The following is a 24,616-nucleotide window of genomic DNA, read 5'->3' as shown; positions in this document are numbered from 1 at the left end:
TGCAGATCCTCTTCACATGCTCCCGTTTTGTCGGTGGATTTAAAAATTAATGTGCTGTGATCGCAGGCTTAAGTAAAAAGCCCCTCAGTAGGTCTGGACCTGCTTAAGACCAGGGACTATATATAAGAACAGAAAGTGCAACTGCGCTCTTCATTTACAATGTCACCGATGGACACTCGCACACCGAGGAGAAACATGTCTTTATGTGCTGCAGGGCGGTCCACCTCCCTCCTTACAGCAGCCCACTGCTCAGACATGAACTCCCTCACTGCATGAATTTACACACTGTGTTTTAACGTAATACTCAGCCCACTGACTCCCCGGTGTGAGCTTCCTGTTTCAGGGTGTGTAAGGGCAGGTGCATGTTAGTCAGTAGCCATATCAGCATGCCCGGGCAGTCACCGAGGCTGGAGACCAGTGTGTGTTGTTTTCTCTTAATGCTACACCCATTTTATGCTCTATGAACAAAACAAGGAATATGGAAGGGACGTCAGGTCCCATAAAAGTCTGCACAGGAGCCATATTTTTTTCCTGTTGCCATGTCAAGCAGCTGAGAATGCACAGCACCAGGAGGCGTCCATTTGTAGAGCAGTAACTTCATTTCTTTTTTCATCAATCAAAAGGAAAAGGCCTGTAGCAGATAATCCTGGGTTGTGTGTGAAGGTGGCTTTTTTTATGTTGTAGCCAAGTGTGTGTTTGTGAAGTGCACCTGCTGACTTCCCTGCTCTTATCAGCAAAGGAAGGCCGTGAAATCACCATGAGGGCTTATCTTTTATCAACCAAAGGTCATTCGCTTATTTCATGAGCCACCTTTTCTCACCTGCAGTCCAGCTTTGCTTATTGTCGGTCCTTCCTCGATATCAGCCACCTTGCAGAGCACGAGGAGGCAAATACTCCCCAGGTTTTTTCCCTAAGTGGCCCCTTTTCCTCAATCCGCTGGTTTAGATGTCTGCAAATGATTAGATGTTATCACTACAGAAACAGACCAAGCATCAGGAAGGGATGTTGTGGTCCTCACCTATTTGCCCACACAAACATTGTCATCACTGATGACATGGCTACAACAAGCCTTGAATAATCTGTGGGGAACAATAGAAGTTTGATGTGTATCAAAACATTACCTACACTAGATGATTCATCACACTGCCAGCAAGGAAATGTCAGTGCGTATGAAACTGGGGCAAACACGGATCGTCTGTGGCAGGCCTGTTGAAGCTTCAACGCGTTTTAGGCTTTTGCCTCTTCGGTGTTGCTGCTCACTGCTGTAATGCTGTTTTTAATAGACACTTTTGGAGTTTCACATCATGGTGTTTTTGTCGCTTATTTTCAAAGTCTCTCTCCATGTGATCTGTTTCTTATTCTGTTACCATGAGCAGCTGCTGTGTGTCCTCGTGTTCTAGACTCAAACGTTAGGTCTGCCGAGACGCATGAGCCTCTCCTGTGCACACACAGCCAGACAAAGGAGAAGCTGGCTGATGGGAAGTTTCTTGGCTCATTCATCATTGAATTAAGTAATTCTAGTTGAACAAATTGGATGCCCTGCTTTGTGTGCTGCTGAGTTAACATATGCGCTCTGCTCACATGGCTGGGATAAACTACATATCACAGGTTAGGTGAAAGTGTTTCTGCCCAGGCCTCCTTGTCTTGCATTCATTTGAGAAGCCTGCCATTGATCATTGAAAATTGCTTGTCAGTTAATGTATCAGGTCAATATTTCTCTCTTTAAAGTATAATTTATTGTCTTGTCATTTGGTATACCCCTGTGGTTCCTTCCTGATCACAACAACATGAAAATATTTACATTTATATATTTATATATTTTTTCTTTATTCATACCATCTACTATCACATTTTTATATATTTACCTGAAATAATAATAATATAAATAATAATTTCAGCCATAGTCTTCTCTGGCCTTCCCACCCTTATACATGGTCATCAGCAGATTCCCTTTAAAAACAATATTGATGTCGGCCTTCAAAAACCAATATTGGTTAAAACCTTTTTCCTGACTTTTGAAACTCATCCCAAATAGGTCTATTGATTAAAGGATCCAAGAAATCAAAATACAGGATGACTGCCATCATTGACCTGGTTGACTCTGGGGAAATGAATATGCTCACAGTTTGTATCTTCTGTTGATTTAAGCCCATTTTAAGCCTCCAGGCTACTAACAGTCTGTGTGGCATATGTCATCCTGCTATGTCATGGCAAACAGAAAGTATGTGGATGCACACAACTGACAATGACCACATTGTTCGCCTCTCCCATGCAGCTCTAGTAACACTGTATGTATGCCATCATTCGGTCAGTTTACAGACTTGTTTTTACTCAGATATTAGTGACATCATTAACAACAGGGGCTGGCTAATGGCCAATAATGTGATGACATTGGGAAGTGAATTATTTCAGTTTCACATGTTTCTCTTTGAGCATGTCTGGACTTCATGTCTTCATCAGCTGGTAAAACAAAAAAAATTAAATGTTGTCAGTGCATCATCCAAGGTGGTTTTGATTTGATTCATTTGATTTGATAAGTGATCTGCTTCACACCTGCCTCAGTGTCTCACTTCATCAGTCATTGAACACATATGCAACTAAAAAGGACTCAGACAGCACAACCTTTGCTGAAACTGCATAATCCTAGAAATAGGCAATTTTTATTCTGGTTGGCTGACAGCAACTATGATTTTTGACAGATACCTAAATCCTGCATGGGAATGTTAGGGCTTTGTATGAATTTTATTGATTTTATTTATGAATTCTGATTTCACAAGGCATTCAACAGTTATGGCAGTCAGTGTGAAATAGGCTACGCCAACTAAATATTGGCAGCCAATTAAAGTGAAACAGAACGGAATAGCAAAGAACAAATGAATACTTTATCATCAGGCTCTGCAAAATATGTATGGTATTTTTAGATGATTGGATAAAATTTGTTGGAGGAATGGTTAAAAAGCTATCACAGAAGATTGTAAAATGGTGGAAAATATGTCAGAGCACAAATGGATGAGATCAACACTCATAGGTTTGTCTGAATGCAGGGAATGAAGGAGTGGGGGGGTATGCCTCTACACCTCATGGTAGAGGATTTATGATCCCTAAAGTACCTCATAAATGGCCGCATGGTGGCGTTACCACAGTCAATCCAAATTACTTGCTCTTTGTGTCATGGCCTAGGTTTCGACAAATTTCACTAGATCTTTTTTGTATTTGTTGAGAGATCCTACGAACAAACACACAATCTGGACTGAGCTAATGAAGGAACTTTTCATTGTTATTTAAGTGGGATTTAAAATTCTTCTGTGGAATATGATAAGAACCATTATCAACCATTTTACCCCATATTACCCTGAATAACAGTTTACTTGCCCTAGACAGAGGCCATGTTCCTACAAGTTAACTCTTATATTTTTCAGTATTTATTCAGACATTCTGCAGAGGAACAAAGGGCTTTTAGACCCAGACTTCAGAGTTGGGATCTTGAAAAAGCACGTCACAATGTGGTCACTGTTGAGGGATCGCATCTCAGGCCACTCAAGAATGTGTGTATGAGATAATCCTCCGAAAGTGCTAAGTTGTTGAAGTATTTCAATTTGGTAAGTTGCCACTTAGTGCTGGAAAGACAGGCCATGAGAATTCTAGACTTAATTTGGTTCGGTGGTGACTTTCCTCTCATTGGTGACTTCACAGGCTGAATGGAGTCAGTGAACTGTCAAGAATGGGTCATTCAGTTGTGAATATTAAATTGTGCCAGCTGACGAGGAAGCTGCGATGGCCACCAAGAAGTGGGTTTACATTCACATGAGCCCCTGGTCTTGATGATTTACATGAGAACTGCAAGTGCAGAGCAAAAAGTAAAATTCAGACATGAAAACACCAGTGTGCATATATACATTTTATTAACTTATCATATATTGGAGAATATGTTAAAAAGTTAAGAATTAAAATTTCTTAGATGTATTGTTAAAATTAATTAGTGAAAGAATTGGTAAAACGTTTTTCTAACTAGATGATCTTACAATAGCAGCATTTTATGAAGATAATATTGCAATAAACCATCCAAAGCTAAAAGAAATATCTATTTTCTTTATTCATAATGTCAGTATTGAAGTTGAATGCTTTAACTTTAACTCTGAAAGTAATAGCTAATGGTGCAGTAACTCATTGTGTTATTTTTATTAAAAGAATAATAAAAACCAGAGCATACAGGTTTTAATTTAGCCCATATCTGCAGCTTATCTGGCTGCGTTAACTCCTCCCTTGAGTCTCATTGCCTCCAGGAGAAAAATTGACTCTGTAGAGCTATTCACATTTGGGTGTGTTCATATTAGGATTCAGGCTGCATGGGAAACAGGTAACCAGAGAGCACATTACCTGCTGCAGGTCAGCTACACCCAAGCGCCTGTGCAGCGCTCCAGCTGTTTTCACTCTCACTGGCCCTTTTGTGTTGTTCACACAGAGAGGTGATTGAGTTGCATTCAAGGCACTGCGACTCCCAACCTCCTCTTCAAGGCAGGACTTTGGTCGTCCAGGGTGTGTTCATTCTGTCAGGCAGTTGTGATTGCGCAGAAGACAAACAAATGTTGTTGCCTGGCAGGGAAACTGAGAGGCTCTCCTGTGTGAGCGGGGTGTTTGGGGAGTGAGGGGCCCTTGAGGTCTGGGCTTCCTATAAGGGTCTTCAAGGCTTCCTAGAACAGTCCCCAGTCTGTGATGGGGGTGGCTTGAGTCAACAAGTTCAGGAGCTTGTAAGGCAAGACAAACACAGAAGTGTGCCCACTGTTTTAGACCATGAGCAGATTTTCCATTGATTATTCCTCTTCCATGGAATTAAGAGAGTCCCCAGCATAATTTAAGTCAGTGCTTGACTCAGATCTGCATGCATCTGCTGAATATTTCTGCCTAACTTCACCAAGTCCTGAATCTGTCTTCTAAACTGCCATGAATCCATTTTGTGGTTGTTGTTGAAAGCACGCCTGTCTGCCAGGAAAGCACTGTTTCTGACAAGTACATGCTTATTGAATAGTAAAAAACAGTCGATAGCAGGATTTGCCTACTGCTCACATACTCTGAGGCAGTTTGTACAAGTTGTACATTTTACATATTCTTCTGTATTTTTGTTATCACATGTTAAGGTTTTCAAATTTTCCAATTATTTTTTTCGTCTTCCTGGAAACCTCAAGGTCTGACTATCACTGAAGCACACTCACTTGCTTCTCTTTTCTTCAGTGTGCTGATGCAGCTAATGGGACAAATATGAATAACAACCATGAGAGGCTTTATTTAGTCAGGGACAATAATAAGACAGCCTGCACACTCCTCTTGTAGACCATGCTGCCTCTTGTGTTGCCTGCCATTAATCAAACATTTTCACCAAAGCCTGGTTATTTTGTATTTTTAATCAAAATTAAATCACACTGACTATTAGCTTAGTATCTCATTTAAAATATGTAAAAATGCCTACATTTTATATCTAGTTTTTGCAGACAACAGTTCACTCTGTTTGCACTCAGTATGGTAGTTAAGTAGTTGTTAGGTTTTTTTTTTTGCTAGGTACTATGATTTAATCTGAAATCGCTTAAGTAAATAAGGATTTCAGTCACCGGGTAATGGGTACAAAAGGATATTTGAATGGTTATTGCACAACAGAACTACATTTTTCTCAGTGAGGAACCAGCCTTACAATGGAGTGTAGTAGACAACATTTGCATATAGTCAAAGATGAACGCTTTCAGGCCATCAAATGTAAAATATAAGCTAAATCGAGGAAGCAGAGCTTCACAACGCATGACAGGCCTGACACTTGGCTGCAACATCATCATTACACAACAAGTCCTCAGAGGTTCCCAGGCATTATCAGGGTTCATCCGATAATTACAGACTGATCATCTGCTGCAGAGATGCTGCTACAATCCGGACAGCTGTGGTGTATTTCTCTGCTTCTTTCAGGGTGACCAGTAGGCTGGGAACACTCAGATGTCATTATGTTTGGTTTCTCCTGTAGCAGTTCCATGGGTTAGCTGGACATGTTGAAAGCTTTTTGAAAGTGTTGGGGAGGCAGAATGATTTTATTCCCCCTCCATGAAGATGAAACATTGCAGCAGTTGCATGGAGGGAGAGAGTGTGTACAGGTGTCCTATTCAGTCTCAGGGTTACCACGGCCTATTGTAGCTCTAACGTCCTCGCAGGAAGTATTTCCTCGCGGTTAATAGGTCAAACTGTATGGGTTAGGCCTCAGTAAAAGCAACCATAAAGGGGCTTTGTCTTCGTGTCCATGTGAATGGTCAATATGTTACCCTGTTCCTCAGGAGTCATGAAAGAGGTCTGTGATGGCATCACACTGTTTTAAGAAGTGCCTCCACAGAAAATATGTGAATTCTCAAATATTGCTGTCAAGTTTTATATTGTTGCTCATTGGTGTTATTGATGGATGTACCCATTTGAAATTAAATCCAGAGAAAAACAGTGGTTCTATGCAAAGAGCCTTGAAGCTTATTAAGCCTTTACTCTACAAGACCATTTATTTTCCTGTGGGTTAATCATTTGCAAGGAAAGCACAAAAGTTGCAGTGGTAATCACAACAAACCACAAATGGCTTTATATCACAGAGCACTCATCTTCTTGTTGAAAATGGTACATAGTCCTGCCCTCCTTAAAAGTCAGGCAAGTTTCTCTGATTAATTGAAGGGGGCATAACTGCTGGCTATCTTGTCTCACCATTAATATTGCAATGTTATTGAGGCAGTAATGTCCATGACTCCTGGATTGAACACTGAATGTGTAATCATTGATCATGAGTCAAAGCAGGGCTGCAGCTAACAATAATTTTCATTATCGACTACTGATCACTAATTTGGTTTATAAGATTTCGGAAATAAAAATCCCGCTATATTTTCTTAGAACCCAAGTTGACATCTTTAAATGTCTTGTCCAACCAGCAGTTTAAACCAGCAGTTCTTTCATGTCTGAATAAGAAGAGCATCACATTCTCATATTAGGAAGATCAAACCAGCAAATGCTTGGCACTTTTATTTGAATAAATGACCAATAAGACTATTTAGTTGCAGATTTCTTGAATGATGATTTTGCTCCTATAATTCAAAGCCTGCATGACCTTTTTCATACTGTATTTCAACCATAGCAATTAATATACAATATACCTCTCCAAACCAAACTCAAATACCAAAAATAAATACACATACAGCTAACTAAATTGTATTGTATAGTCCAGTAGGGCCACAAACTACATCCCCAAAATTATCACAAAATTGATTTTGAAAATCAACTTCATGAAAAAACTGATCATTATATCCTTCATGCAGGAAGCATTCAATGCAGGTTGTATTAGACTGCATTAGTTTTAGTCAGGTGTACCTAATAAACTAGCAACTGAGTGTACTTAAATTTATCAACATATCAATAGATACATATATAGATTTCCTCTATACTTGACAGGCACAGAAAAGGTGCCTATTTTAAAAAAAAAAACAAAAAAAAAAAAACAGAACAAACCAAAGCAATAAAAAAACAGCAACAGGAAAATACAGTAGTTGGAAAACATCCTACAATTCAAAGAGAGGAAAGAATTCACTGTACCTACTTCTATACATGACAAAGACTACATAATTTTAAGAACCATTTTGTTTCTCTTGAAATACCCGCTCTAGTTCAAAGAGTGGACATTACAGGTGGCAGAGACACAGAGCTGATCAGAAGATGGCTTGAGTCTGCACAGCTTGGTTCATACAGTCACATCAAGTGCTTTAACCTTGTCCAGCTGTCTCAGAAGTCAGCTGTGTTTCAACCTTCCTCCCCCTCTCCATAATGCTCCTGTTCCCCCTCTGTGTATTATTTTGATATCTTAAAAGTGGATTCCAGATGTTGGCCGAACATCATTACTCTCATTATTATCATGCTCATTGTTAGATGTTCACAATAAAAACTTGGCAATGATTGGTTTTTGACAGTCCTCATTTTTTTGCTTGATGTGTTGCTTATCACTTGACCTTGTCAGTGAATGAAATAGATGCATCCCATAACAGGATTATATGTCATTGGCATTATTTGCTGCATAACAGAACTGAATACCGGGCACTGTGTTGCCTGGCTCTAAGTGTGTCCAGTAGCCCTCCAGCTGTGTACGTATAGTAACGGCTTGATGTGTGTGTTTGTCCCCAGCTTCTGACACATCACTCATTTCTCAAAGGCTTCTTAAGGGATTTTTTAATTTGCCTGTGTGTGCCAGATTAGGTCTTAATTTATTTAGCACTGGATACTGTATATAGTAGGGTTCATTTGCTGTTGTATTTTTAAAGGAAGAGGATGACACAGCAGGGTTAATATCTATTATTTAGTGAAAGGCGAATACCGGCCCATTACATCTGTGTATTTATATCCTGACTCCTCATCTAATATTTATATTGAGGCCAGTGATTTCTGTGGCCAGAAATACAGTCACCGTGATCCCACTTTTCTCCTCAACCTTAGCCCCACAATGTATGCATGTGTGTGTGCGATGCTCCAATTTTTTTGCAGATGCCTGGTTTTTATCATTTCTTTTTACTTTTCTACATCTCTCTGTTCACCTTTCTCCAATCTGTCTGCAGCCAACCCAAAAAAGACCCATTAAATGAGATTAACGAGCCACCATCCTCACTGTTTATACCTAAAGGCATCTCGTAATGGCAGAGTGACTGAAAAGTGTCCCAGCTGTTTCTTTTTTCTTTTCAGCAGTTATATTTAATATACAGATATAGTCAGTGTCAGAGAGGCAGATTCATAGGGCAGATTCTTACATAATTATTTTTCTCTTCCTGCCATTAACTTTAAAGTATGCTGAGAAGGTAGTATTCTCCAGACAGTTGAACATGCATTTTTTACTTGGTTGGTAAAATTTATGCACATTGTTGTGATCCACTTATCTTGAAAATATCAGGATTTAGGACAGTGATTTTTTTTTTTTTCTGGGATTAATCAACATGGGGCACATTTGGATCAGGCCTATTATTTTACCAGATTGTTATTAGAAGGTTATGTTAATTTACAGTTGATGCAGCACACACTTCTTAAGCATCATCTGCTGTATGTCAGAGGCTTCTTGGTCAGTTTAACATTGATTATTCATTAGAAAGAGTCACAGCTTCCTCTTGCATTATCTGCTTTGACGTGAGGTAGTCTGCAGGTTATAATTAGACCAATAGTGAGTATTTATTGCATTAGTTGGTTTCCGTATTTAGTTGAATTAAGAAAATGGCAGTCTTGCATGCTAAACATCCTCACTGCTGCAGCAGCTGGCCCCCGTCAGACTGCATCTTTTCAAAGCCCCTTTCTAATCTCATTCCATCCTAAATCCTAAAGCCGCCCCTCCTGAAAGAAACAAACTAGTCCCCCCCTTCCAATACAAAGTCTTTCCTTTTATAAGTGTAGAAATCATCTTATAGGTAGTACATAGAGTATGTAATAAATCACCCATTTTCTAAGAATAATGGTGTCAGCATTTGTGCAAATCATGTTTTTGTTGCTCTTTGTCAAATATTCTCTGCCAAACAAGTCACAGAACAACAAATGTCCTTCCCATTGACTGCAGGCCTGCAGGGGGGTGATGAAGCTATCTTGTCAAAAGGGCCTTGTTGGCAATTTCACACAATGTATGTGAGAATTTTACGCTTTAAATAAAATCGTGCTTTAGATTTCTTTTCATGGGAGGTGTGTGTGAGTGAAAAGGGCTTTTATTGATGCACAGCAGTAGTGCAGTTTGCTTTAGAATTGGTCAAAGGCCTCCCACATCTGTATCTCATGCCCTCATAGTTACACTTAACCTGTGTCACATTTTTCTGCTTCACAGTTTGCCATCTGTGAGCATATCTGCGTTACCTCTTGTTCAAGTTGATATGTGCTGTCAATCTCAAAGCATTGTTTGAAATTAGTCTCTTCTGTTAGACTTTGCTAACAGAATTGATTGGCTGTTGCAGAGTTGTCCGATTACCAAAATAACACATTTAGTTTTACTTGTGTCAATAGGGTTTTAGTTGATGTGCTTTTTTTTTTTTAACAGTAGATGAAAATACACTTTCTAAAGTTAACTATTTTCATATTTGTTTTTAAGGCCCATTGGTCAATATAGACATGCTAGATTAAAACATTAAATTGGACCAGCCCAGAAAGGACACAATCAGACAGCCCTCTTTGATAATTGATCTGTTTTTATTGGTCAGGATTAGACTGAAATATTTTTGCCTTAACCTTCAGGAGCTTTAAGAATGCTGCTTGATGTTGTACCATTCAGTGCTGGCCCTAGTACAGTGCACCTCAGTGCTTAAGGCCTTCAAAGACTCATGGACAAATGTGAAGCCCACATGTGACCTGGCTAACAAGAACTGTGACTCTGTGGAAACTAAAGCAGATTATTGTAGTAGTCTGGCCTGGCGATCTGTCTAAAGACATCCACTTCACTTCAGGTCACGAGACGCTCAGCAAAGGCGATTTATCAGGCTTGATCAATTCCAAATTACCGGCAAACACAGCAACTCGCTCACATAAGCACTGCATGTGCAGGACAAGCTTTAACCAGTTGTGCTTTGTGTGTTGTGTGTATGTTTAATTAGTTAAATGAAAAGTTTTTAATTTTGGCAAAGCCCCCTCTTAAAACAAAATTTGATTCAATGTTGCACTCATGCTCTTTTTGCCTCTTGTAGTTCTGAATGATTTTTACAACATCAACTAGATTTACACATAATGCACTCTATCCACGCAGTAGATGTGCCATTGCCAATCTATCATAACAACATACCTTTTTTGTGATTTAAAGCCCCAACCAAAAAGTCCCTGGTTCAAGTCTGGCTGAGAACCTTTGTTGCATGTTGTTTCATATTTTTCTCTTACCTCATCACCTGTCATCTCTCTACTGTCAAAGTTATAAGAAAGGCATGAAAACGCTCCAAAAATACTTAATGTAACCAAAAGAGCACTCAGAGAATGCAGATCTCATACACATACACCAGACTTCAAAGAAAAAAAATCTTATTCATAATAAATGATTCAGATCTGCCCCAAAATGTAATGGGTTCGTCTCTGGCCCATGCCTCATCCTCCACCAAGGTTATTGCAAATCAGTTCGGTACTTTTTTCGTAATCCTGCTGACAAATAAACAGACATCGGTGAAACCATAGGTAATAATGTATGAGTGAACATTATGTTTATTCCCTGCTAAAACAAGCAAATATATTTCAGCCGTTATTAATGTTGTTTTTCAGTCATATAACATAAAGGGATGTTTACTTTGTGTGTTGACAAATTTTGAAAGCATGTCTGAACATATGTCTAAACAAACATCTCTCACAGGAAAAAATTAGTTAGATTCTTCTTTGTGATGCCCCACATCCAACCAATCCTGTGCAAGTAGCTTTTAATTAATTGTCATTGATCGTGTAATCACTGAGAATTACACTAAAGCACGTAATGACACACAACGCAACTAATTTGCTTTGCTGAAATTGGGTTTAGCAGACTGACGTTGAAAGCCGTCTGAAAACCTCCCCATCCTTGATTTATTCTTTTGTAGATCTGGTTATTGTTGGACTCTCATAATATAATAATAGAAATTAATGAACATCATGCATCTTCCTGTTAGACAGATGATCAGTGTGTGATTTTGAGTCTTTTTACAGCATTAAACAACTGTGGATTTAATTTCACTATGCAAAATATATTAGGATTTAATTGTAAAGACTGATGATAAATTGTTTTACTGACATTAATTCTGAATGTACTGTGTGACTTGAGCTTTTTTTTGGGTCAGCAATATTTATGTTTGGCAGCCTCAGCAGATACTTGAACAGCACCAGCATTTTGCAACAGCGACACAGTAATTAGTCCACTGTTGATTGAAATAATGTTGCCTGTTGAGATGAATATTGCGCTCAGAATATGTCATTGTGCACCGTTAATTGGATAAACGTGGGCTGGAGGATTTGCTTCAGTGTGTAATGAAATGAGTAATCAAAACTTACCAAAAAAACTTGATAATAATTTAACTATGCTAGACAACTGAATGAAAGTTTACTACATTGAATAATTATTGCATAGTGGTACTAATGATAAATTAAGGCTAAGTACATATTTGAATAACTGCCTGTTTGCCATTACTGGTGAACTCAGTGCCCTGTCTGACAAAACTAAAAATTTTAAAAGATTGCAAATAACTCAGATTTAATTTATTGGCATAGTTTTTGTATCTTATAAACTGTGTCAGTGTCTTTGTGTATTTACTCAGGATAAAGAAATATAACGTAACAAGTTCTTGAACAGCAATACCTAAAGGTGCAGCTGCCTGTCTTATAATCCAAGTGCTTCATGCAAGTTCCTACTGAAATACATGTGGCATAAATAAGTTGGTTTTGCTGATGAGTGCTTTTAGTCAAATGATAAAACAATGGGCCCCATCATATCAAACCAAGCTGTCTTTTATTTATGAAGCTCCAAAGTGCAACCTCAACCCTTCCTACATTACATTTGGTCGATGATTTCCCGCTGGAGATTGTTTAGGCTAATGCAGCAGTTCATATTTAGCATGGAGTAACTTCAATAGAAGACCTCGCCACATTCATTTTTTCAGACCGTTTACAGTGAAATTGACCTTCTGAATAAGGACAGTGGGGTTAAGGTAAGGGCAGAGAGGAGAGACAAAGCAGATAATTACAAAATATTTAAAATATTGCCTATTTTCCCTCAAGAAACCAGTGATAGAACACTTCAAAGACTTCACTCAATCAGTGTGATCAAACAGTAAAAACATGTAGTACAGCCTGTAAATAGGTCTTGCGCAAAAATATTATGTAATGGTTGCAGTCTGCAGCCCTAACTAACTTTATATGATATTGTGCCTGAACTACAACCATCATTCCAAAATACAGGCAAAGAATTACACAAATGACATACTTGGTTTTTGTGTTACTGTCTTGTCCTTAGGAAATGTGCCTGGTCTGGTTACCTCTCCAATAGTGCCTGCCCCTTACACGGTGCTGTCAGCCAGAGTTAGCATCACCTTTGCAGATCAGTAGCACAGGAATGCCATCCTCCCCTCTTCCTCTGGAGTGAGCACATATTGGCTGTAAGAGAGCTGCATCTCCCCTGCGTCAATGCTGTTTTCTAAGCCAGCCCAAATATGTCACTCACTGCAGCTTTTTCTGCAGCCGCCAGCTACAACCAAGTGCTGTCTGCAGCTGGGACGCTTCCCAGGCCGACTAGCACACAAAGCTGTAAACGGCCCAACTATTGCACCACAAACCATCCTGAAAGTCATAGCCAGAGCCTTTATCATCCCTATGATGCCACTGTCAAAACCCGTTAACTGATATGGATTATAATTGCTGTTCCTGGTAAATTACTGCAGCGTTATCAAAAATCATCTGGAGAGAATTTGTTTTCATTTTGGCTAAACTGAACAATACAATATCAGAACATTGCAGATTGAAGATGGGGAATGATGTGTAGTACAGGCTTTTCATCCCACTAAACCAGCTGAGCTAGCTCCCTCTAACCCTGTACATTCTTGGTCATCCATGGCTCATGGATGCAAGTGATGCTTTTACAACATTTAGGGTTCCGTCATTATGTGTGGTGCCTCTAGAAATAATATTTAAAGCATCCATATCCTCATTAAAAATGTACTTAAGCTGCATTGGAAGGAAAGATAAAAGCCAAACTAGTGATTTGAGAAAACACAGATGAAATCTGATTATCAAAAGCACAGGAAAAAACGATGTGTGTGTATGTATGTATGTATGTATGTGTATATATGTATACATCACATGTCGTCTGATGACAGAAATTATTAGTATTGCGTGTGTGTGTGTGTGTGTGTGTATGTATGTATGTATGTATATATGTTTTGTTTATATTGGAGACTCATATTTTCTCTCTCTGTTTCTCATAGTCAATAAGCACAAACCATGGATTGAGACGACGTACCATGGGATCGTAACGGAAAACGATGACAAAGTACTTCTGGACCCCCCTCTAATTGCACTGGACAAGGATGCTCCTCTACGCTATGCAGGTGAGAGAGGAGGATTAATGCTGCTGCTGCTGTTCCTTTACTACCTCAGCTTCACTTAAATTGGAATTACTCCCTCATTTCACACTAAATAAAGGAGAAAACACCCTTATTACTCTGTACCATTAAAGCTTTGAGATCATGAAACATATGAAGGGTGGAGAAAATCTGCTCATGTATGAATAATGTGAGTTTCATAGGCATTTTAATTTCATTGATGTGTATATTTAAAGACATGCAAGCTGTTTGCTAATGGATTATTTATAAAATGAACCAATTATTATATTTAATTAATTAATAATTAAAATGTTATTCTTTAAAAAACTTACTTTAACATGGAAGTACAACTTTAAATCTAGTCTCAGCATAATGCTTTGAAATCAGGAGTATGTCATGGTTGATACATGAAGGTCTCTCTTCTGAGTGTTTTATTATCTATAGCTCTCATTATTTCTGTGATATAGGTTATATTTGACATAATATGTGTGCTTAAATAATCGCTGGCTCAGAAGTGCAGGAGGACATAACTTGGCTCAGTATTAAATTATTTCATGTACTTCTGGTAGCAGACTTGTGTGACCTGATGGCATTCTGCACATTTCATTTTTATGACAGGCCCGTCACACTGACATACAGCTGGCTTCCATATCCACCAGACTGGCCCTTTTGATATTCAGATCAAAATACTCTTTCATGTTTTTCTTTCCTCTCAGTGGAGAGGCACAATTAGTGTGCTTATGTACCAAGGCAGTATTAGCTCTGGGGCTTTCTAATCACATCGGGATTGACTTTGGTCGGGATTCAAAGCACCACAGAATTGGAAATGGTTTCCCACCATTTCATGTCACATGAGTGTTGTGATCTTTTGTCTGCTACTCTCTTCACACTCAGCGCTCTCACTCCACTTGATATGACCATTTTTATCTCAGATTACTTCTCTTGATTTAGCAAGTGAGGCTTTAACATCCACGTGCCTGACAGAGAGGATGCCAAATGCAATATTCTTCACAAAGTTGTGCAAAATGTGGTGGCTCGTGAGAGCCTCTGCACAGCCTTTTAAGATGGACAACTTCAGCAAGAGGCCCATCATTTCTGAAGGGCGGGGACTTCAATAATATTCCCATTCTTTGCATGATGTTTGGCTCCTTTCACAGTAAATTAGTGTTGAATGCAGAGCTTGGTTGTCCCTCTTCTTTCGGTGGGGGCTCCCTTTTTGATGAGCAGGACTTGTACAAATGGACTGTGTGTCCCTGTGAACTCAGGAGACAGCGAGCAATCTGGCCTCACGTGGCAGCAGGGGCGACCAGTACTGCCGTGCCAGCCTCCTTCAAGTTGGTCCATCTGTGCCAACAAGCAGGGTTCACTGTAAAGCTAACCCAGAGGCCATCCCAAAGCCCAATCACAAGCTCTTAAGTCAGATCAGTGTGAATAGGTGAAAGCACAGCATGAACCAGGAGCCACTATATTTGTTTGTGTGTATAAGCGTGATATACTGTGGGTTTTGTGCATGTCTGCGAGATGAGTTCAGTCAGGGTAATTGGAGCTGAAATAGTTGAAACCCAAAGCCCTTGCAAACTTGAAAATGAGCTCAGTGTTCATGGATGACTGTGCTCTGAACTAAAAGAGGAGCACAAAGCAGAAGGATTTCAACACCAGATCGGGGTTATTTGATTCATAGAGGAATAATAGACAAGGTGAGAGAGGTAGATACCCTTATTCCTGCAACACAGGTCCTACAAGTTGGTTCATAGGATGTCACTGAATATGCAGCATAGGATGTAAATATTCTCAGATCATCATTCATTGTATTTCTGTGGTGCCAGCAGTTAAATGACTACTGCAGGTCAAGACTGTAAAATCAATGTGTTACAATTACTGTGCTGGCTGACTCGACCTGAGCTGAGAGGCCCGTGTTACCAGTGAAAAGCTGAGGAATTCCTAAAGCCCTAGTGTGAGCTGGTCATTAGAGCTCTGGTGAACACGGAGGCCCACAGCTCCCACAGCATGACTGGCCCCGGACAGCAGCCCCTAATGTGAAATCCATCTCTAATTGTTTAGTAGGTGAAAACAAAATGACCAGGTCCATCCCACTGGAGGCCCTGACAGGGCTTTAAAACAAACAGCCAAGCAGAAAAGGACTTCATTCACCATTCAATTCATCTGTACTCCAAAGATTTCCTTTTCTCATCCTAAAGTATGTATTTTAAATTATTATCAGACAAAGTGAATTAATCAAAATATGAACTAGTTTCCAGAAAGCATAAGTGTGATATTTTCAGGTGTAAGATGCACTTGTTAAAGGTCAGACTCTTTCTGTTTCAAAGACTACATGTTTTAATCCCTCCTTTCTTTCAACTGGCAGAAGGTTCTGTAAGCTTATAGCAAGAGTATGTTTCCTTCCTGTCCTCCTGTGTTTTCTCTGAGCTTCTAACTCTTCTTTTAACTGATCTGGATTTATCTTTTCTCCCTTCCTTGTAGAGAGTTTTGAGGTGACCCTCACTGAAGAAGGTGATCTTGGGCTCTTTCTTCTGCCTTGTGCTTAGTTGTTACTATTAACCCACTAACGCAAAAACAGCATCCACACGTTTACATAGAAACTCCCGCCATGCTCTGTAATCTCCCCATTTGGTTTTCTCAACTTTACGTTTTTCTCACCCTGAATATTTTGGACTTCCAACAGCTGGATGAAAAGTGTGATGTGGGGCTGACTGTACTTAGAAATATCTGTGCATGAGACATCCATTGCAGTTTGCAGACCCTAACAGTTTTTCAGCTGTCACCAGGAAACAGAAAGCTGCTTAAAACAGGAGTTCTCAGTCACTTTGCTGTCAATGCAATCCTTTCAGTTAAAGACAATGGAAGGAAAAGCCAAATTTAAGATAATTTAATAAAACAAATAATCTAAAAGGACACATAAGATGATTCCATAACCTCACAACACTCTTGGCAATTGGAGCAGAAATTGACAATGAAATTGGTATTTAAAAATGATGAAAGTTCGGAAACTGAACGTTTTAAAGGCACCAACCATGTTTGCTGTGCCTCTCTGTGACCCATCACATCTATGCCGGTAGAGTGACTCCTGTGGATTTTTCTGACATTTAAATCTTCAAATGAAAGCTGCTGAGATTGTTAACTAATGCAAACTCTCTCTGCTGAAAAGTTTCTGTTGTTGCATCTTTGCCTCAGTGGATCTCTTGAGTTAATTCTCCACCACTAATCTCTACCATTAGCATGGCTGCAGTTGTCATTTGATGTGGATGTCAAGCAAGTTGATATTTCTAACCCCAGTTCTCATCCAGTACTTTTTGTTTGATTAAAGTTATTGTACCAGTTTAGTTCTCTATGATTTTATGATTTTTATTTGGATTCATTTTGCAGTAGCTTTGGTTGAGAGGCAAAATTACACAGGAAGACTTCTTTTAATTATGAAAAATATATATATTATATTGGAGGTGTTGTCTGAGATTTTTTTTTCTTTCACAGACTTTTTGGGGTTTTGATGGCTGAATTGGTGCTGGATCCCGTTATCACAATGCTCTCTATTGTTAAGAATTTTAATTTTGCTTTTATTTCTTTTATTTATATTAATTTTTTTCTCCCATAAGATAAGTTGTAATTTTTATTCATTGCAGAGATAAATGATCTTCACTTCAAATACTGTTCTCTGTGTACTTACTTTTTGGTCTTGGTTTCATGACTTTGATTTATAATATCTTAAGTACTCCTGTGAAATGCCTGTCCACATCTTTTCGGTTTCTGCCTGCATGACTGGATGCAATGTTTTCAAGTGGCTTGGAAAAGACACTCGTCTACTGATATTAAATGTCCCACACCCTCTCCCAACCCCAGTACCCTCTCCCCCAAACTACTCACCCATATGACAGTGCTTTTGGGCTTCCTCCACAGACACCACCCACCCCAATCTACAACTCCCTGGCTCCCAAAAATTGTGGCTGATCTTTTTTTTTCTTTTTTTGCGTGAATTTATGGTTTCTTTGCTTGTTCATAATTGTTCCCTAGAACAATAGAATTCCACACCTGTTCTCAGTTATTCTGAGCAAACTCTCTATTGACTCTTGACGTGTTCAGGTGAGATTTGCGGCTTCAGGATCCATGGGCAGAATGTCCCCTTCGAGGCAGTGGTCCTGGACAAGTCCACTGGCGAGGGGGTCATCCGGGCCAAGGACAAGCTGGACTGTGAGCTGCAGAAGGAGCACACTTTCACCATCCAAGCCTACGACTGTGGAGAGGGTCCTGATGGTGCCAACATGAAGAAATCCCACAAGTGAGTCAACCTCTGTTCATACAGTGTTTCCAGAAAGTCTTCTAACCCCTTCAATTTTTTTTTCACACAGCTTTCTGCTGAAATCAAAAAAAAAAAAAAGTTTTTGTCCCCGTCAGTCTACACTCAATACTCCATAATGACAAAGTGAAAACAGAATTTTAGAAATGTTTGCTAATTTATTAAAAAGGAAAAGCTGAAATATCACATTGACATAAGTATTGAGACACTTGGCTTGACAGTTGAAATTTAGCTCAAGTGCCTCCCATTTCTCTTGATCATCTTTCAGATGTTCTACACCCAGGCTGGAATCCACCTGTGGTAAATTCAATTGATTGGACATGATTTGGAAAGCCACACACTTCTCTCTCTATATATATAAAGTCTCACAGGTAACAATACATATCAGAGCAAAAACTGAGCCATGAGCTTGAAGGAATTGCCTGCAGAGCTCAGAGACAGGATTGTGTCCAGTATGGGGAAGGATTGAAAAAAAAGCACAGTGGCCTCCACAATTTTTAAATGGAAGAAGTTTGGAACAGCCAGGACTCTTCCTAGAGCTGGAGAAAGTTCCAGAAGGATAACCAATTCACAGCATCACCTCACAGCTAAGTGTTGTGTCCAGTTAATTATACTTACCTCAAGTGGACTCCAACCAAGAAATGGAAACATCTCAAAGATGATCAAGAGAAATGGGAGGCACCCAAGCTAAAGTATAGACTGACAGTTTCCTGTCAGTCCATATGACTTTGCTCTTCTGTTGCTACCATTAATGAGTCAGTGTGAATATGAAATGACCAACTGAACCAAACTACAGGTATGAAAGCCACCATACCTATCCATTCACCAGGGATCATCATAGAAACAATCCTGGTCATATATTTTTTCACTGTATCAAAATCATCATGGAGCATGACAATAGAATATTTACCTTTGGTTAAAAATGTTACTTAGTATGTCTTTGAACATCCTCAACTGACAGTGTCCTAACTTGAATTTGTCCCTATCAGGGCCACTGTCCACATCCAAGTGAACGACATCAACGAATATTCACCAGTGTTCAAGGAGAAGTCATACAAAGCCACCGTTATCGAGGGGAAGAAGTACGACAGCATCCTGAAGGTGGAGGCAGTGGACGCCGACTGCTCCTTCCAGTTTAGCCAAATCTGCAACTATGAGATCGTCACCCCTGATGTGCCATTCACCATCGACAAAGATGGTAAGTGCGTTCATGTAGCAGCCTTGTTGGAAAAAGCTGCAGCACATGCCTAAGAGCCATGACTTTATTGACACACATCAGATTGTCTATTGATCTGTGTAAACAACGGTGCCACAAGACTGTCATTTAGAATTCACTGCAGCTTGTTGGCGACAGTCTCCTTCAAATGTCACTCAGGTTTGTTAGTCATTTGTGTCCAGCTGTAGGATTATTTATTTGTGTCTGGTAAAACAAAATTAAAAGATGCAGAGAAAAAAGACATCAGATATCCAGGCTGAGCTGTTATGATGCTGGACCTGACAAAAAGGAAATATGAACAGGTAATAATGTGAGAACAATCAGTGTGGAGATACATAATGTTGGCGACAGTGTTCAGCTGTGACAGATAATCAGTGTTTGAGGTGGAAATTAAAAAAAAAAAACATCTGATTTTAGTGAAGCAAATTCCATAATTTTCTTTTAGTAACTTGAATACTAATCAGATTCTGTAACCACATTCGCTTGGTAATGAACTCTTAGTATAGCATGTCAATGAAAAAGATGCAAGTCAAAATATTAGGATGTCGCCCTACGAGATGTCAATCAATATAATATGCTTTTAGTTCAGCTTGACAGTGAATCACCCCTGGGCTTTTTGTGATTTCTGTTTGGCTGTTACATGTACAAAAAAGAAAGTTTTGGTTTGTGGCTTATCACCTGAAAAGGTTTTTAAACCTGTTGCCTAAATCATTTTTTATTTCACTGACATTTCTTGCACAGCTGCAGCTTTGAAATTAAACAAAGAGCGGACCAGGCACTTAAACTCTTGTTTTGTTCCTGCTTTGCTCAGGCTTTATCAAGAACACAGAGAAACTGAGCTACGGCAAAGAGCGCATGTATAAGCTGACTGTAACTGCCTACGACTGTGGAAAGAACCGTGCCTCTGAGGACGTGCTGGTCAAGATCAGTGTCAAACCCACCTGCAAACCCAGCTGGCAAGGTATCAAAGCTCTCCTCTACTCGCTGTAGTTCCCAACCATCACTGGTTAGGTGTGTCTCTGTGTCGAACAAAAGAAATCCAGCGATGCAGAGTCCACACAGACTGCCATTGTCAAAAAGGTTATTTAACTCCTTTAAGCCATAAGGCCGTTTCTCATTTTTGAAAGAACTGAATTACTTCTTAATGAGTAATAACCATTGACAGTCCATGTATTGACTTCTCATCTGTTGTGTGTGCTGTGCTGAAGAACATCTTTTCACTCTCTCCCTTTTCTCTTCCTCTTTCAGGCTTCAATAAGAGGATTGAATACGAGCCTGGCACAGGTAGCCTGGCCCTTTTCCCCAGCATGCACCTGGAGACTTGTGATGAGCCAATCACCTCCATCCAAGCCAGTATTGAACTGGAGACCAACCATATTGGGAAGGGCTGCGACCGTGACACTTACTCTGAGAAGTCGCTGCACAAACTGTGCGGTAAGTAACTGCTCCACCGGGAATGATAATTATCATTAGTAGAATTAGACTTCTTTATTGATAAGGCCAAACGCCCAATGTGATATGTAATTCCTTCTGTCCTCTTTGATTGTTTTTTTTTGTGTTTTTTTTCCCCTAGGAGCCAGCTCTGGCACCGTGGAGCTCCTTCCTGCACCCAGTAGCTCTGCCAACTGGACGGTCGGGCTGCCCACTGATAACGGACATGACAGCGACCAAGTGTTTGAGTTCAATGGTACCCAGGCCATTAAGGTCCCTGATGGCATGGTGAGCACCAGCCTGAAGGACCCCTTCACCATCTCTGTATGGATGAGACATGGCCCTGGGGCCCATGAGAAGGAGACCATCCTCTGCAACTCTGACAAGACAGGTAACATTGTAGCAACAACTGGACTGTTCAATTTAGTTTACAGGTGGTCAACTGTAAAAACACATGAAAACGCATTGATTGGCATGTCTTCTAATGGAAAGACTATTGCTATGTGACACCTGCTTTAAAAGTTATGTCATGCTGATAAAGGGTGTTTACATCAGTAATATGTTTAAAAATTGCTAAATAAAAGGCGTGTACAGTTTAGAAACATTTTTTTCATGTTAATGTCAAACTATGAACTTCTTTGTGAATATACTTTATGCTTAAACAGTCAAAAAATTCTGAAAAAATACATTAAACTTGTTCCATGAAATATTGTATGGACCAGACGCACACTCAATTATCTGAAAATATCTAGTGTCAATCGAAGGAATCAAAATCTCTGTTAAAATCTTTTGATGTCTCATTATCGCTGCACATATGGTGCACATATGGTGTCTGAAAATATGTTATATATCTACTAAAAACGTAACTTCAGGCTATAATCAGTGTTGGTGCTCAGCTGGTTAACACATTTCAAACACATTTTTTATATATCACCTCTGCTGAGCTTGTTGACCTTTCCATTTTTGTCACTCGTTGTGAATTTTACGTGTGGTCACAAGCTCCTTGATCTTATTGACTGTAAAGTTGGTGCTATGGCCAGTGAGGGGGAGGCGCAGTTCATCAGCTTCTGTCCGACTGCTTATATAAGAAGGATTACATCAGAATGGCTACGTCCAGGACAGGAAGCTCCCATACCCATGATCTCAGCACCATTCATGACCTCCATTCACTGCAGCGTATGCTTCACAGAACTGTGAATGTGTCACACTGTTCATGTCTTCTACATTTTAGTCTTTAGTTTTTAATAATGAAAATGCATTTGAAAAACTTAAGTGTGAGGCATGGACATGTCATTTTGAAGAATCAATGTGAAGGGGAGAAAAAAATCACGTTCACTTTCAAATTAATCTGTTAGTTATTTTTTACATTGATTGTTCACTGAAATGCACATCATAATTCACCAGGGTGTTTCTTAATTAGTCTGACCAGCCACTTAAATATTACTGTTATGAAAAAACCAAGCAGACAAATCTTAATGTTTGTGAAGGAGCAAATGGTTTGTTTTTAAACGAAAACTACTCATTAATATTTGAGTAATTGATTAAATGTCTCATACTAGACTCCAGTTAATTTTGCTTTAGCAATGTGTTTACTCAGTGTATAGATGTAGATTGAGTCATGTCTGTGCCTTAATATGGATAATATATTGTAATTTTCCCAAAGTAGAGTCCAGAATACTTTTTTTTTTACCTAAAGACACAACCTTTAAGGTCTGATAAGGAGTTAATTTCATAGTTCATTTAAATTATCTAGACCTATGGGCTGATGTTCTCTAATCAGGCGCATGATGTCACATGATAAAACCTATTGGAAATGTTTCTAATAGACTTTGCCTGTTGATACATTTTGAGAAAATCACTGTAAATCTTTGAATCTTCTCAAGAATTTCAAGGATTTGTGTTTGGTGCATAGATTAAATGTGCTACTATGATGGGATACTTCTTGAATGCTGTTGTTTTTGATGGCATCCTCCAAGAAAACATGCTATGGCTGCATTTCCAGGTTAGAGAGCAAGACATATGGTAAAAGGAGTTCGTTGTAGAACTGTTTTCAGAGGCCTTTTCTCTGCCTCTGTGAGAGCCTGTTAAGGCATGCTGTAAATCATAAGAGCAGGAATTTGTGTAATCATCATGAGCTGATGACAAATCCTAGTAGTTAAACATTCAAAATGGGATTATTGTTTTTTAATCATCAAGCACATAGTTATGACCTTCAGCTTGTAAATTACAGCGCTTACATGTAATTTACTGACCTCCTGTAGTCATTAGAAGTAAATATGACAAAAAATTCATACTATAGCTTACATAAGATTTAAGAATTTTCCTTCTATTATCTTCCTGTGTGCTAGTTGTTTTTTTCTTTTGCTTATTGTGGCCTTTAAAAATTCAGCGGCTGAATCTTAAAGTGTCATCTTTTCAGTTTTGTGTTGGGGCACTTGGTCATAAATTGCCACCACTTATCTGCCAAATATTTTCATATCCTGATCTCCGCTGTCGTCTTCTCCTCTGCAGAAATGAACAGACACCACTACTCACTCTATGTCCACAACTGCAGACTGATCCTTCTCCTCCGTCAGGATCCATCCGAGGCCGAGAACTACAAACCAGCCGAGTTTCATTGGAAACTGGACCAGGTCAGCCACCCCTGCTGCCAAACTTTGTCCAAGCTGAGACAATGATAGTCTGTGACAATATGATATTAAAGAATGTAGCTAGTTTAAGTGCACGGTATAACTTTCACAGTTTGGATTTCAGCTTTTCATCTTCGATCATATCTGTTGTGTTGTCCTCAGGTGTGTGACAAAGAGTGGCATCACTATGTCCTGAATGTGGAGTTCCCCACCGTGTCTTTGTTTGTGGATGGGACTACCTTTGAGCCCTTCCTGGTTACAGAGGACTACCCACTGCATCCTTCCAAGATTGAAACTCAGCTCACTATTGGTGCCTGCTGGCAAGGTAACCTCTTAAAGACATTTTTCTGAGGAAAGCTGTAAAATTGAATGAGTCATAATTCTCTTGTTTGACAGAAAGTTTTTATTTCTGAATAAGTTGGAATCACAGATTGACTGTAAAAAAAAAACAAAAAAAAAACATTTGAATCCCTGTTACTTAAGACTGATCCTCTGCATCTGTTCTATTATTTTTGTTAAATGGCAAAAAGATACCACAATGCTGCTTGGTAATCTATTATTCTCTTTGATAAGAACTTGTGGAAAATATAGTGTGCATGTTATTTTATTGTCAGACAGTATTAACTCTCTTAGATTCTCAAATAATGCACCATGACCTTGTATGTAGCATCTGAATCTCCTGCAGAGCCTCAATCTTCCTCCCTGTCTCTCCCTGCTCTCTTGTTTTTGTCCTTTACAGACAACTCAGGACATGACAATGACACTGAGACAGTCTCTGAGCCCACCTCAGGTTGCTCAAGTCTTTCCCTTACTCCTCAGATATGTCCATGTGTCCACAATGTCCCACCACGCTAACTGCATCCTCATACCATTTCAACTAGAATGGTTCTTACACATTCTAGATGCAGAAAGATTTCTTTTTTCATAACCATTTGCAGCATGATACAGAATGAATGACACAGGTCTTTTTTTATGCTGC

At 39.3% G+C, this 24,616-nt stretch overlaps 1 protein-coding gene across 4 annotated transcripts in view; it reads left to right on the top strand.

Moving 5' to 3' along the window:
- The window catches only part of clstn1 (calsyntenin 1), a 37,921-nt gene that overhangs the window by 1,019 nt on the left and 12,286 nt on the right, over positions 1-24,616 (top strand). The window contains exons 2-11 of one of the 4 annotated variants that reach the window (XM_071475928.1): positions 13,935-14,057; positions 16,533-16,562; positions 18,147-18,342; positions 19,350-19,558; positions 20,388-20,537; positions 20,825-21,010; positions 21,150-21,398; positions 23,519-23,640; positions 23,800-23,962; positions 24,377-24,427. In XM_071475928.1, coding sequence (XP_071332029.1) covers positions 13,935-14,057; positions 16,533-16,562; positions 18,147-18,342; positions 19,350-19,558; positions 20,388-20,537; positions 20,825-21,010; positions 21,150-21,398; positions 23,519-23,640; positions 23,800-23,962; positions 24,377-24,427 — 1,479 coding nt within the window. The remainder of the gene's footprint in view (positions 1-13,934; positions 14,058-16,532; positions 16,563-18,146; positions 18,343-19,349; positions 19,559-20,387; positions 20,538-20,824; positions 21,011-21,149; positions 21,399-23,518; positions 23,641-23,799; positions 23,963-24,376; positions 24,428-24,616) is intronic. The other 3 variants (XM_071475929.1, XM_071475930.1, XM_071475931.1) reach the window with 3 other exon arrangements.

Source organism: Trachinotus anak, unplaced genomic scaffold (assembly GCF_046630095.1).
Source record: "Trachinotus anak isolate AG129_WGS33_773 ecotype Australia unplaced genomic scaffold, CSIRO_AGI_Tana_v1 ptg000004l, whole genome shotgun sequence".
Lineage (NCBI taxonomy): Eukaryota > Metazoa > Chordata > Actinopteri > Carangiformes > Carangidae > Trachinotus > Trachinotus anak.
Note: the sequence above shows the minus strand (reverse complement) of the source record. Positions and strands in the feature narration are given on the sequence as shown.